Below are 15,743 nucleotides of genomic sequence, written 5' to 3'. Positions count from 1 at the left end.
CTGGGCATAATTTGAACGCAGGATCCAGAAGTAGATGGTTTAGTGCACTAACTCGCAGTGCATCATGTAGTCCTCGAAAAACCATATTTTTGACAAACAATTAGAAGTAAAAAAATTTCTTTCTGCCAAACAACCTTGTCAGTTTTTTGTAAATAAATAAATGTCTTTAGTTACAAGCATGATAAACCTTTATCTTGTAGTGGAAAAATGTTGCTACAGTTGAGAGAAAAATATTTTGTTGGAATATGCAGAATATCCAAGCTGGTGCTAGTATGAATGTAGTAAATAATATAGGTGGATGACATAAGTTCTGAAACTCATGTAACAAGACAGAAAATAAAACTGTTTGTCCTGAGCATACCACGTATCACAAGCTATCCCCAAGAAATGTATTTCCTGCTTGAAGTGGTGGATCATTTTGTTTGGTAAAGCATTTCTGTTAATGGTAATAGGTTTGGAAAAGGTCATGTCCTGCTGTTCATATGTCACTGGGATTAGCCTCGCCCTTCAGGTGCTACTTGACATCTGACGTTGTGGTAAATTTGTAGTAAGATTAAAAAAGTAGTTAGGGTCGTGGAATTGTACAAGCACAGATCTGTAGTCAGGCTAAGAGCTCTTTTTGACTAGTCTCTTCAAATGTACAGATGAACACATCGATATCTTTTTACTCTTATCTGTTATGGTAGGAACAGAGATGAACCAAAAGAGTTGATGTCTCACATAACGTAAAGTATTACCCGGGTGTGACTCCACTGAGATCAGTGAGGTTATTCCAGGAGTAAATTTAGGCTATGATGTTTGTTTTTAGTTTGTACAAACAGGTAAATTGAGTACTTTGCTGCCTAAAGCCTGCCAGATCATATTGTTTGGCACACTTTCTGACTTTGAAGAGCAAAAACACCTGGTATGCCATGCCAACTTTCTAAAAGGTATCCTATCAATTTATCAATCCTATCAATTTATATACTTCATAGGATGTTAATTTTATTTACAGTAAGTAAACTTAATTTCCCTTGTGCTAATTCCCATTTTAGGTGTAGGTGCTCATCTGCCTTGGGGTTTCTAGTAGGAAATCCCTTCCTCCAGCTGACTGCAGTGCCAATTCAGGAAAGCACTTACGCACATTTTATTAACTGCAACAGGAATGCTTCTAATTGTTCATAATTACTGCTAAAACTTCCCTAGTGGTAGGTCAGGTTAGTGGGGAAAAGGAGGAATTAATCCTTATAAGGCTCATCAGGAAGGTGTAGTTGGATGAGCTCAGTAGTAACTTCATTTTGGACTTCATCGAGGAAGATATGAGTATCTTAATCCTTATTATGTGTGTAATACTTTCCATTTTCTTAGTACTTTGCAAACATTACTTAATCTTTTTACTACCTTTTTGAGCAAGTATCATCCATATTTTGCAGATGAGAAAACAGGGGCAGATCTATGTAATGTACCCAGGTCAGAGAGGACGTATGTGTAAGAATTAGGATGAATTTAGCAGTTCCTGGCTCCCTGTGCCATGCGTAGTCCACTAGTTTACACCTTTCTCAAATGAGCCCCAAGATAAATGAAAAAACAAAACTGGAGTCATTTATTACAAGGAATGGCAAAAAGCAGCTTACAGCATCAGCATCCTAAATGCCAGTTCAGCTTATGTTGTAAGGAGAACTGCTCACTGTGGAGGGATATGCAGAGTTGCATATTGGTTCCATATACAAACAAGGCAAAATTACTTGCCTGCAATTTTTACAGAATGTTAAACCTTGTCTTCCTATTTGTCCAGAAAGAACCAATGTTAACTTTATCCAAACTCATAACCTGGTTGTTAAAATGTGTAAAAATTCTTTAGTTTCCCCATACGCTTTAGGTAGGATCTCAATTGTCTATAACTGTGCAGGCATCAGTAATCTTTTTCCAGGAGTCTTTGATCAGATATGGGTTTTAATTTCACAGGTGTTTCTCCTTCAAGCTTTCTGTATTTCTGTTGGTCTTTAGATGTTTTCAATCCCTTCATATATTGTATTATCCAACAATCAAGGGAAGCTATTTGTGTGGCCTCTTCTGGAAAAGGACTTGCTTTCTTACCAACCCCAAGCCAAATATTTCAGAGACCTAAACTAAATTTTAAGATGGGCAGCTATAACTATTTCTCCAATTCCAAGTCCAATGGTATAGCTGTAATTGAAGAATGCGTATTCCAAAATGGAATGCCACTGAAGTGTCAGACAGAAAACAACAGCAGTAGAGTTTTTAGGGTTTGTGTCTTAAAAATAGAACACTTAATGTTCAAGTTATTTGGAGAAGTCAGCTGGAAAATTAGCCAGTGATAATTCTTAACATAGTGAATGTTGGTTAACATGTTGGCAATTCAGAAAACTCTATATGGACAGAAAACTAGATATGATGTTCCTGTTTCTAGTCAGTTCACTGTTTATTAAAAATTAAGTAATTCAAGACAGTGGTGTCCAGTAGACAGTGCATAGGGCTGTGACTCAGGAGAGTGAGTCCAAGGAATTGCACTTCTCTCTCCTTTGTGATGTGAAGTTTATTCCAGTCAGCGGATGAAAAGTGCTATATTAATGCTAGGGTAAACAACAAACAAAAATAAAAGGTGTTTTACATTGTCCTACACCCTTCCCCTTGTGGTTAAAAGTAGCTAGTGCAACATTGCCAGGCAGACAATTTCCTTAGAGTTTTGTGGCCTAACTTCAAAGCCACACAAAACTTCAGGTTCAAACTGTTATTCTTGGGGCCAGTGTGTGAGAGAGTGTAAAAAGGAAAAAGGGATAGATTCTAATGAAAACTGCATGTGTGTGTGTGTGTGTGTGTGTGTGTGTGTGTGTGTGTGTGTGTGTGTGTGTGTTAACACACACACAACACATAGTGTGTCAGGCTCAGTCCCTTCTGCTTTGCTTTATCTTTAAGAGAAGATGTCAGTCCCTCCCCTGCTTATTCTGCAGGCTGGGTGAGAGGAAAGGAAATGACATTGTAAGTACCTATCCTGTGTCCTATCCAATTCCTGCTTTTCTTTTGGGATGGAAATTTGCTTGACTCTGACCCCCCACAAGTCAACTGTAGATGTCAGAAAGAACCAAGGACATATTTAGTGATGTATTATTAACAGTGATCTAAAAGGTTCTTAAGAAGAGAATGTTCAAATAGGTTTGAAGCAGAGTGTAATATAAAGAGTTGTACTGGAGTAAGGGGCAAGTCCATATCCCAGCATGCAGCCCAGTCATCTCAGCTGTGCCCCGATGAGATTCATAGAAGGAAATGGAGAGGAATCTTGCTAGTCTGGCACCAAGCAAGTCTCCTCAGCAGACATGTTTGAGATTTTCAAAGTTTAAATTTAGATTTAAAGGGGTATTTTTAGCATAAAAGCTACCATCACTGGCGCTGCTTAAAGAGATACTTTAAAACTGAAATAAACCTTTAAAAGCTTTAGGTACACTAGCAGGCCCTCTGAGACACTACAACACATCCCATGGAAGTCTGTAGGCCAGGACTTCAGTGGTGACATCAAAGGTGCTGTAAGTTGCACCGTGAGGTAAATCGGTCATAAAATTGATGTAAGTGGCAGCACAGTGTAATTTGCACTGATTTGGCATCAAAAAATATACAAACCAGGTATACCTTACATGCCAAGGGGACAGAAGGTGATATAACAGGAAAAGCAACTAACAGGATGGTGTAAAATAAAACAAGCCTTTGCTTTAGCTTACTTCACACCATCCCCAACACTTATGGGGCCAAAAACTTCAGTGGATGCTGCTGCTGTACCTGCTTATGCCAGGTCTGAATATGGTCCTGATATAAAATTAGTATGACAGTAATTTCGCATGCTGACTGAATGCCCAAACTAGGCAAGTTCAAGTACTTTGTGACATGCCCATACATATTTGTTTTCCATCAGATTAGGCCATCATTTATGTCACTGCTGAATTTTGGCCCCTGGAATGTAGAGATTTTGATTTATTTTTTCCTTGTGACTATTTTAGACCTAATCATGTCTCTGAAATGTTCATGGTGTTTCTATTTCTTCCCCAACCCCTCAACCTCCCACACTGGTTGAGTTTAGCCTGAATCAAGGACACTTTGTCCAGCTGAAAATAGGAGTATATTCTTTAGGGTGGATTTTCATTGTCTTGCATTGGGCATTTATTGCTGCAACTTCCATAAATGTTCATATAAGTTATGTGGCTGAATATCTATGCACCACAGTGAAATGTTAACCCTAAATTTCTATTAGAGTGGTGTGTGTACAAAAATTAAAACACTAAAATGTTGATTAAACATAAGCTCCTATCCAAAAGTTTTAATTGTGTATCACTGACTGGTGAAAAAAGCTAGATCAGACTCTGGCTTTCTCCAGTAAACACTCAGGGTCTGAATCTGATCTCTTTTAAACCACTGAGTTCAGTGAAATTACTCCTGATGTACACCAATATAAGTGAGATCAGAATCAGACCTTCACAGATCAGAAACAGCCTGAACAAGACTTATGTTTCTGTACTCCTGAAGTAGCAAGTCCTCTAGCTCTCAAATTGTTTCAAATACAATTTGCCTCCTATGAAAATAAAAAAGCATTTGGTTGTCCTAATTCAATAAATGTCAGGCAGATTTTTTTTCAAGAGCTGTTTCAGGAAAAGTGGCTAAAAGTATTTATGTTTCCTAATTGAGATGAGCTATGTATCTCTCTTACATCCTGTCAAAATCTACAAGAGATTTAACTGAAATAAAATTTAGCATCTTAAAAGATTATTTGGTTACTGGTATGTTATTTGGTTCAGTGTCTTAGCCCTTTTTCTCTTCTGTGCCTTGCTACTTTTAAAAAGAAACACTTTTGCTAAACCGATGAAGGTTCCTTGGAAATTACTGAGACTTATTATGAATTATAGTTGCAGTTGTTGCTGGAACTTTTTCATTATAACAAAACACTGAAAATGTTCCAATTATTTTATTTTAGAAGAATTAATAAGTAATAAAACAAAGTTTCCTAAGAAGATTATTTAAATCACATGGGAAAAGTAATACACATATTTAGATTCTTAAGCAGAGATAATAGGAAAGTTTGAATCCATACGTGTTGGACATAGCATTTTTTCAAAATCTTTTTAATTTAAGTAAGTACAGGCATGCAATAAGACACAAATCACATATCGGAGTTTGACATAGAACTCTAGAAAGTGACCAGAGAATAGATTTGCAAAATAAATGAGAAAACACTATTGCAGTTTTCAGCAGAGGGTTACACTAATGAGGAAAAAATGGTACGATTTACTGGTTTATGGTATTTTCTGTATATTCAGTGAAGGGTTGCCATGTTTCAATATGCATATGTGTCTTTGTTGCTGACAGAATAGTTTTATTTGGCACTGCAGAATACTGTAAAATATTTTAATGCACTGCATTATAAAGTTAAGCAGAAGAATTTTAAAGGTTGCATTTATTCTGCAAATGAAAAGATTCATTTCCTGAAGACTGCAGAGCAATGGCTTACAGAAGTAACTTTATAACTTTGCATAGTGGTAAAATACAGTACATTCTGAGTGAATTGATTACATCAGAAAAGTTATAGCTGTTTTTTACAACTCTATATAGATGAATGTCACAAGTATTTTTTATATGTTACTTTGAAGAACCTACAGGAGTCTACCTGTGTGGATAATCCAAGTAAAATTGGAATAAGGTATGTCTGTATCCTAGCTAAAGGATGAAGACTGAGTGGCAACTCTCCTGCAAGCACTGTAGCAATATTTAACTTGCAAAAGAAAAGCAAGTGCCTGAAATTAAAGAAGAAAAAGAAGAAAACTGGATAGAGGCTTTTTGCTATCTGGTTTCCCATCATCTAAAAAGATGCCTTTAAAGAACTGTAGAACATTGAAAAAAGCAGCATGTTTTCATAGCATTTTGATTTTTTTAACCACAACAAAAAATCCCTTCATAAGTAGACTTGGCTAAAAAGGCACATGTTCCTGAAAGTTTTCTGCTTGGGTGACTACGACTTTGTAGAAATTGAAAGGAGAGGAAAAAAGGAATGCTCCAGCTTGTATAAGAAATGAACCTTTGCCCAATCACTTTTTGTTTGCAAATAAGGTAACTTTTTGTGTGTGTGAAATTTGAAAGCAATAAGGTATGTGGGTCCTTTCTCTTTATTGGTTCTCAAGAGTCGATCAGATTTTTATTCTTTTAGAGCAGCCTGAAGTTGTGAGATAAAGCAGCTCAGAAAAAAATGTTCTCAAGCAGATGCCTTTAAGAGACAGAAATCATGAATTTCTTGAATTGCAACCACTCTGGGGGTGGCTACAATGACTTTTTGACAGTGACAGTAACTCTGCCTTGTCTTTTTGAGCCCTTCTTTGGCCCATTCACTCCGGAAAGCTGCTTAAGCGCACTTAAGCGCATTAGCATTTGGATGCTAGGGGACCATATTGACCCTCATTTGGAAAGTTTAAATGAGTGAAAGATGGAGCGATTTGTTAGGGCTTTAGAAACCAGCTTTAGAGAGCGGCGGGTTTTCCGCTTTGGTTTGTTCGGGTGCTTGTTCTAATCTGGTGCGCTGTTTAAAGGCGACCAGACTGATTTGTGACACATGAGTCCAAAGGGCTATTTTTTTGGGCTTGACCCGATTAGCTAATCTGTGCTTTGAATTTCAATGGCTGGTATCAGAGGGAGTGCACTTTGGGAATGGCTCACTGTTGGATTACCTCATTGGTAACTGCATACAGACACAGATGGCAAAATGTTAATTACTTGTCAAAAGAGACAAAATGGGATCTAAGGTAAATTGTGGTGATGTGTGGAAAAAGTGATTAAGTCTATGTTAAAAAATTAAATGAAATCAAAACTGCAGCTCCCCGAAGGATTTGGCATGCCACTCTTTCACCGTCCTCTCAGCATGACCTTTACCAGTTTAGTTGTAACTTCTTCCCTGTGTTCGCAGAAGCCTGATCCACTGAACAAAAATGGTCTGAAAAATTGTGACCACAAACACCATTTTTGAGGGTATTTTGTGTTACTATAAGCACAGATTTTTTTTCCTCTAGTGAGATTTGTGTTTTTCAAACATTCCAACAGCAGTGTTTGTGCTGCTCTAGATAATGGTTGTGCCAGAATTTGCATTATGAGTCCCTCTTGCCAGGGATTTATAATTTAGTGTAGTAACATTTATGAAGGGTGAAAAATTAATATCCAGAGGAAGAAGTTCAGGAGGAAATATTTTTAGCAAAATGAGAAGGGGAAATCAATTAGCAATGTTTAAGTTCATAGGACTGAAGAGAAAGATCAGATTTATTTGTGCTATATTTTTCTTGTGATACACTCAGAAGTCATCATCCTTTAAAAATGAAATGTTATGGCTTGTTATTATTATTATTTATCAGTATTATGGTAGCATGTAAGGGCTCCAGTCAAAGATCATGGCCTCGTTGTGCTAGGTGCTTTATAAAGAGTAAAAATAAATAAATAAATCTTTAGATATTCAAGGATGTGTTTGGTTATTTTTGTTAGGAAGTACATTTGTTGTGAAGAGCAGTCACTGCAGATGTTCAGCATCTTCTTAAAAATAAATGAATAAGTGTTTTTGCAAATATGCTAAAAATCCCATTACAGTCTTTCTGATACACAGTGCATTTCTAAAATAAGTCCAACATATGTATTTTTTCAGGAAGGAAAGAAGCAAAAAGTAAAATGATAAATGGAATTGATGGTTTTGTGGCTAAAGATAAACTGGATTCTATTTCAGACTCTGCTAGAGACTTTCCAGGTGACTTTGGCCAAGATAATACGAGGCAAATTCTGTTCTGATATTGGTGAAATCCTGTTTATATCAGATTCCTATGTGGCTTAAACAGATGTTATCCCACATCTGAATTTGGTCTTGGCTTCAGTTTCCCCATCTGTAAAATGGGATAATGATACATTTGTAACTCACAGGGGTATTATGAGAATACATTCACTAAGGATTGTAAAATGCTTTTAGAGCCTCAGATATAGGAGCCTTAGTAACTATAGAAGCAGAAAATATTTATTTTATTATTAAATATTATGCAAAACCAAAACTAGTTTTCTGGCCAGCATGAAAAAGAATAAAAATGCACTGCAAGAAAATCCCCACTCTCTTTGTTCTTACGTTAATTCCTGTCTTGTGCACTATTCAGTTAGGAAGCGCTAACAAAATAAATCTCTATGCAAGAAGACATTTCCCGTCAGCTCTCCTAACCCTGCATCATATCTGGGCCCAAATTCAGCAGTCTGTCCTGTTTATCAAAGCACTTACCCATTTGCTTAACTTCAATAGGGCTTAAGCATATGCTTAAATTTAAACATATGTTTAAGTGCTTTGCTGAATCCTCCAGATTTCCATCTGTAATTGAATGCAACAGAGAAGTCCCTTTCACAATAGGCATACCTAAAGCTAATTAATACAATGCGTTCTATAACATTAAAGCTAGTCTATAACCAGACAAATGGATGAGAAATCAAAGACAAATCTGACACTCTGTCTGGAATTCATACTGTTGAACCTAGATAAGGGTTAAATTACAATATATTTTATCCCAAAGCCCTGAGACCCACAAAATATTTAGGAGTACAGTGCCGTCACTTGTTGAGAAGGGTGGTCATACAAGAGGATTTGCTTCTCCAATAGACTTAGCCCCTGCAGCCAATTGCAAAGTTATAAAAGTTTTGTTGGTTTATGTTTATAGATTGAAACCACATTTGAGCATGAAACTTTTACAATAGATTGTCTGGGGTTCTTAAATTGCTACATGTATTACTGTTTGTATATGAGCTTGAAGTTCCATCAATTCACTTTACAATTTTTTAAGGAAGTGGTGTGTGAAGAAACAAAATTTGGGGGCTGCTGGACTAGCAGGAATGGCTGTTGAGGATGGTCACAAGTAATGTTTGAAGTGGGATCATGTAATACGGTCAAACCTTTTAAAGTAAAAATGCACAGTACAATGAGTTAAGAGGTTAATGTTTGCTTTAAGAAAGAATTCTCTTGGTTTTGTCAGTTTGTGTCAGAACATTAATGTAGCTCATTAGTTAGATTTTTAATGAATGGAGATACATTAAATTAATTGTGTTTTGTATTTAAAATTGACTTTCAGCAAAAACACACTTTTCACTGAGCATTGGATCAAGCCCTTAATGTTTATTGATTAAGAAGGCTACAAAATGGGGGTTCATCTTTCTGATAAAACTATCTCTGTCTTGCTTTCTTTTTTATTAGACACTTTGTACAAAGGCTACAATGCAGACTATCCGAGCAGCTGACACCAATGAAGTAGTCAAGCTAATATTCCGTGAATCTGATAATGACCGAAAGGTATGTAACCGAATACAGACATATCAGAGAAGATTGTTGAATATCTCCTTTTCAGATTTGCAAACATCAAAGGCAAAATTTATCTCTGGCTGTAATTTCTGGAAGTCACTTATCAGGGATGAATTTAGCTCCAAAAATTTAGTTACAAAATGTAGGCTAAGATAACTTAGCACCTGATCTTTTAGGGTGATGAGCATCATCTTGCAAGATTGGGCTTTTAGGTGTGAATTATTGTATGATTTGTGATGCAAGTGAGTTTTTGGTAGGTTGTATTCTTTCCTGACAGGCACTTTACGTAGCCCTGCAAAAATTAGACTTACGCATCATCATTTAGGGGGAGAATATAGATGTCCACACTCTTCAGAACTGTTTGTTTAATCTTGTTAGCTGTTTGCCAGTGAACCAAATGGACTGATTGATAAGGAGAGAGATTTAGCGATCTAGAAATTTACTTGATTTTTAAAGGGCTGAAGTTATATAGTTGAGAATGACTGACTGCCTAACTCATATGACCACTTAGGCCAGAAGTTCTTCCCTGATTTTTTTTTTTTTTTTTTTTTTTTTGCTTTACTTTCTCAGGTTATGTTACAGTTAGAAAAGAAGCTCTTTGACTATTTTAATCAAGATGTTTTTAGAGACAACAATGGCACTGCGGTAAGTTTGTGGCTATGCAACCTTTTAAAAATAAGTAGTTTTTTACATTACTACATTTATGGTGGGCACATGAGATTGGAAGTGGGACCCACGTGGACAAAATAGCTCAAAAAAACATGGTAAGTTATCTTTTTTGGGGTCTAAATATATTATGGTGGATGGAAAATTGATATTGACTATCTTCACATATCAATATTTTTCTCGTTTTGAAACATTTGGTCCAATCTATGCTTTGACAGAGCCTTTCTTTATGTTATCTCACTAAAAATTCCGTCCCATTTCCAATTCCATTTGACAAATAAGAGAAATGAGAACTTATCCCTCTACATTTATCTGTTTTATTTCTCTTAACTTTTTTAATATCAACTTGAAAGCTTATAATTTTATTCTTCTTTCGGTACAGCTTTATCTGCTGAAAAAAGTCACTCCTCTTTATTGCAATTCATAATATACCAGTGGCATTTCAAATGACAGTTTGGACGATTTCCCATACATGAACCACATGCCCATACACACATACTTGTATGCAAACTCATATGCAGACATGATACTTTAACATATTACATTTCAAAATCAGCTGCCATTTCGTTCACACACCAAGAAGCAGGAAATCTTCCAGATCAAGCATGGAAGGAAAAAGATAAACGATATAATGAGCCATTGGAGATAATCTAATCTTCATGGTCTAGTTAAACACGCAGCACCATGATCACTAAAAACAAACTACCTATCTAAAAGGATAAATGTTCCTATACCGAATTCAACCAAAAAAATCCATCGCATCCTTCATCAACCAGCGGTCTTGTACCAGCCTGACAGAAATTTAATTCAAGCTGGCTCCTGAAAATAATTATTGTATTTTAAGAGTAGTAATCATTGGTCGGGACATGATTGAATGTGTCCATGCCTATTGACTTTTTCTATGATTTATAGCTTTGTTTAGTCGATATTCCCATCGAAATTGTATAATTAATTATAAGTGGGGCTGTCAGGTCTGCAGGATGGAGTGCCCTGATGAGTATTTGGGAAGATTAAATTTTCCTTAGCTATACCGATGCAAGGCTTGGGAATTTTCACAGCACTATGGCTGTTGGATAAAGATGTTTTCTGTGTGTTTAGCAACTGCTTTAGCTCAAGATCCATTGATTTTCTGAGCTCTTTTTTATCAGTGTGGTGTCTCTTCAGTAACAGTGGAATTTGTGCAGATGTGACAAGACATGACAAATATTTATTATAAACAGCCTACTTTATCATTGTCCATACACAGTTATTCCGTCTTTTTTACACTTTAATCAACAAAAAGAATTCTTAAGATAGATGTAGAAATGGTTATCATGTTTATGAAAAATCTAAAACAGATACAAATTATCAGTTCAGCAGAAATACTGTCGCTTCCAGTCTGAAATATTTCAGGTCTAATATTTTCCAAACTTCAGCAACTGTCCCTGTTTCCTCCACAAAATGGCATGTACAATGAGTAAGTGAAGACCCCTCTATATCATTCTGTTTTAAAAAGATCAGTGCAGATAGCAACTTTACTAAGGTATGTAGTAAGATAGAAAAGAGAAAATTCATGTCAAATCTCTAACTAATGCAATATTATCATAGAACATCAAGTGAAATCTACCTTAGCGTTGTAATGTACTTCAAGGACCCAGTTCAACTCTGGTATAACTCCATTGACTACAATGGAGCTACAGTGCCTATGTGCTACAGTGGTGAGTGTTACAAAGAAAGTAATGGGAAGGATGGAATGCATGAGTCACATGAGGCTGAACTTGGCTCTGATTGTCGCATTAATTCCCAAACATAGTGAGTTTAAAGTGGGCATCTAAAAGTAGTATCTTTGAGATAGAAGAGCTTAGAAACACTGATCCTCAGGTCCAGCCAAGTTCTCCTGTACAATACCTGTATGTCCTCCTGATCCAGAGGCTGGCCTGGGACCAGTTCAGCTCCAAGGACAAGTCTGAGAAGCCTCAGGGCTATTCTAACTTGTGCCAGTGAGTAAGTGCCTCCCAGGGGACATTACACTAGCTGAGGATTGTTAGAGTTCTGTGGTGTTCCGGCCACTCTCCCTTTCTGGTTATGCTCCCAACGCACCCAAAGAGCAGAGGGCTTACACTGTGGGGGAATTCCTCAGCTAGCTCATTAAGCCAGTTTCATGACCTCTCTGCACCACTGGAGCAGGATCTACAATCAGGTCCAACATTCCTGGCATTGCACTATTATGTGTGGAAAAGTCAGCCACCTTAGCTGAACATTTGGATTTGCCAGTTTTACAATGATAGGCATAAACAATATCTATGATCATATCTTCGGGTGAATGTCACAATTCAGAGTTTTTTAAATAAATCCACACTTTTCCCATATATTTTCAAACTACTTAAAATAATTTGTACTAACTAATTCAGGATATAACTAATTATTTGCTACAAGATGGCTCATGTTAAAGAATTTCCTGTTAACTTGAAAAACGTTGGAAAGAAAAACAATTCAAGGATAATTAATTATGTAACCAGAAAAAATCATAATTGTTATTGATTTGTGCAAAGGAACCATTAATTAAATGCTGTCAGTTCAGTAGCCAATTAAATAAATATATAGCAGGAATGTAAAAACTATTAATGACTGTAGGAGAATGATTAAATCATTAGAAATATTTTATCTTTAACCACTCTCAAAAATGAAAAATGGTTCATATATTCATATATCTCACATAAACTATATTCATGAACTATATCAGCAGGAAAATCATATTTTGTCCTCATGAATTTGACCATTACTGCACTATAGGAGTTTTCAATCAACTCATTATCCTAACAGCTTTGAGGCGGATCCTGCTTCCACTGCAGCTAGAGGATAGTTTGGCCATAGACTTCAATGGGAGCAGAGCAGGCTTTTGTTGATGTCGTTGAGCTATCTCGTGTACTGCTTGTAGAAACTGTGTTATGACTATATGGGTATAACATTTGTCCTCCTTTCTTGCTGCATCTTCATGAAAAGACTGTCTGTGCTTCTTCCTCTGTCTACTCTGTTCTTTTGGGACCTAGGACTCAATCCTTCCTAGAGATAAGTCATCCAGAGGCACAAAGGAGATTTAAGGCTGCCGTAGGCAGACAGCTGAAAACCTCTGCAGCTTGGGGGAATCCTTGGCTGCCTTTACACTGTCTACTTCCTGCATCACAGATACATCAGGGGCACGCTAGGGGCAGGTAGGGATAGGACCAGAGTGCAATGCAGTCTGGTGATCCTAGGCCAGTTGAATGATTCATACGGAATTGTTCTTCCCAGCATTTGTGTTTGGGTCCAAAACGGACCCCAGCTGATTTTAGGATTTCCAGGTGGCGTAACATTATTTCTGCCCTGCCACTTTTCAAATGCTTTCACATATTTCATGCAGCAGTCTGTGGCAGCAGATCTGCTGACTCCCTTTTCTAGGTCAAGGAAAAGCCCAATAACCTTTGGCCATCAGACACCATGAAAGGGAAATGTTTATGTATTTCTTCTTACTGTACCTTTTTGATGGGATAAGACAAAATGAAGGCTATGGCTGTGGTGTTTTTGTTTTGTTCACATCGACTGTCAAATAGCCACTTCTTCCAGCAGATCCCAAATAACAGTTTCCAGAGAATGGAGAATAAATTCCTATAACAAGTACTTCATCTAGCTATCTGCTCTCCTGTCTTGTATACAACAAAAGACATCTTTCTTGGGGCTTAATCCCTTCGATCCAAAAGTCTTTTTAGATTAACTAATGTACATAAGAGAAGAGAACTCGAATGTGTTATAAAAATGGTTCTAGTTATAAATTCTCATGATTGTGTTCTCCATTTGTCAAACAAGGATTTAAAGTAATTATTGAGCTAATTAATTTGAGATTTTTTTTTCTTAATGCAAGATGTTAATCTTTTCAAAATGATCAGCAATTGCTGATTTTTTTAAATATTTCCAGGGAAACCTAAAAGGATTTGTGAGTGTGAGAGGGAAAGAGAGAGAAGTTTAATCCACTAGGGACCTTTATTCAGCTTTTTTGTGTGAATATGTGTGCTCATGAAGTTAAGGAACTGGCATCACTGAAAATGTATTAATCAACAGACAAGATATAGCACAATGCACTCTTCCCAATGGCCTTGGCTCTGACCCTTTTAAAGATAATGGGAATGCTGTCCACTAAGAACTAGATTAGGACGATCAAACGCATTTCATCAGGATTTGACTTGAACCATGATCCCAGAGGTGAAAAGGCAGAGGTTTATCCACTGAGCCACCTAGCCCCTGTCCAGATAAAATCTTGAATATGATGTATAAGGGGCAAATTAAGATAGAGAAAGGAAATTGATTGCTCAGGATCACAGTTGCCAAGGACTAGGGGAGAGGGGAACCTATACACCTGAATCTGTCATAGCAATCTTCTTAATTTAAAGCTGTACTCTGAGGTGACTGTTTTTCACATAATATAAATGAGAAAATGACATAATGCAGCCCTCCTTCACTTGAAAACACTATTCACCTGCTTGGATTTTTGTTAGCTCAATTCAATACTCAGTCAGTGTGCAGTGGGGTGGGTTCTAAAGGTCCAAAATGGGGACAATGCAGGGAGGAAATCTAATGATATGACCAATACGTTCCACTAACAAATGTCAAGTCAGTAAATGTTTGGGAAGCTGGGTTATACAATTAAAATATGTCTCTTTCTACAATATACCAGGGTGTCATATCAGTACAAGACTGTTGTTCCACATTCGTTGATTATTCTCTTGTATAATTGCCCTGAACACTTCACAGTCACAAAATTACCAATAGTGCCTAATGATTCTTTGCTCCACTGTGCTTTTCTCTCTACTACATGTCAGAATCAAAACCAGTCCATGTGTACATGCAGCAGTGTCGAATACTGTTCTAAAGCATTCTATCTGTCCTCGGATTAATATAGTCAAATGAGGGAAATCCTTGTGTCCATATCTGAAGTCTGAACTCTGGCACATAGTCAATTTAATCCAACTGACATATTTTGATGTCCAGGTAATTTTTTTAAACTGAACTGCATATAAGATAACACTGTATTCTGTAGCACATTTGTGTATACCCAATTACCCCGAAAGCCCAATACTGTAGTCCTTAGATAAAATTCTCATTAACAACAATGGGAAAGTTGCCTGACTAAAGACTGCAGAATCTGGACCAAAGTCTTTGTTCAGCTACTGTGTATTTTTTTTCTTTTAGATTCCTGTAAGTAATGTATATAATTCCTACATTTTTATGCCTGTATCAAATTGCAATCCCCAAATCCACATGTACAGCACAGTACATTCCACAGTGCTAATTTCCTAAATTCATGTTGTATTTTATTACCAGAGACATTTAAAAATTAATAGACATGTACAGTAAATCTATCAAACTTTAATTAGGAATATCCTACTTATAATTTTTTTTCTAAAAGTTCATTTCTCTTCTGACTTGTATTTTGTGTATGCATATATAATAGGATATAGTGTGTATGTATAAATACAGTGCAATTGAATTGCCGTCACAAGTATTAACAATATAAATAATCTAAGTGTCTGTTCCAGCAAATAGCCTTGTAAGAGCTATTCATGGAAGTAAGGTTTTACAGGATCAGACCCTTGAAATCAAGGGGCTCCATGTAGGCACAGGGATCTATAGAGTCAGTTACAGGATGAGGACCTTATTAAGATCAAGCTAAGCACAAAAATGTTCATTTTGACTCTGAGCCAGATTTGGAAAGATTGCAATATTAGTGTAA

At 36.7% G+C, this 15,743-nt stretch overlaps 1 protein-coding gene across 6 annotated transcripts in view; it reads left to right on the top strand.

Annotated features, from left to right (window-relative positions):
* The window catches only part of INPP5A (inositol polyphosphate-5-phosphatase A), a 419,473-nt gene that overhangs the window by 356,391 nt on the left and 47,339 nt on the right, over positions 1–15,743 (top strand). For all 6 annotated transcript variants that reach the window (XM_054034303.1, XM_054034302.1, XM_054034306.1 and 3 more), the window contains 2 exons: positions 9,230–9,325; positions 9,905–9,979. In XM_054034303.1, coding sequence (XP_053890278.1) covers positions 9,230–9,325; positions 9,905–9,979 — 171 coding nt within the window. The remainder of the gene's footprint in view (positions 1–9,229; positions 9,326–9,904; positions 9,980–15,743) is intronic.

The sequence above is a fragment of the Malaclemys terrapin genome, chromosome 7 (assembly GCF_027887155.1).
Source record: "Malaclemys terrapin pileata isolate rMalTer1 chromosome 7, rMalTer1.hap1, whole genome shotgun sequence".
Taxonomy (NCBI): domain Eukaryota; kingdom Metazoa; phylum Chordata; order Testudines; family Emydidae; genus Malaclemys; species Malaclemys terrapin.
Note: the sequence above shows the minus strand (reverse complement) of the source record. Positions and strands in the feature narration are given on the sequence as shown.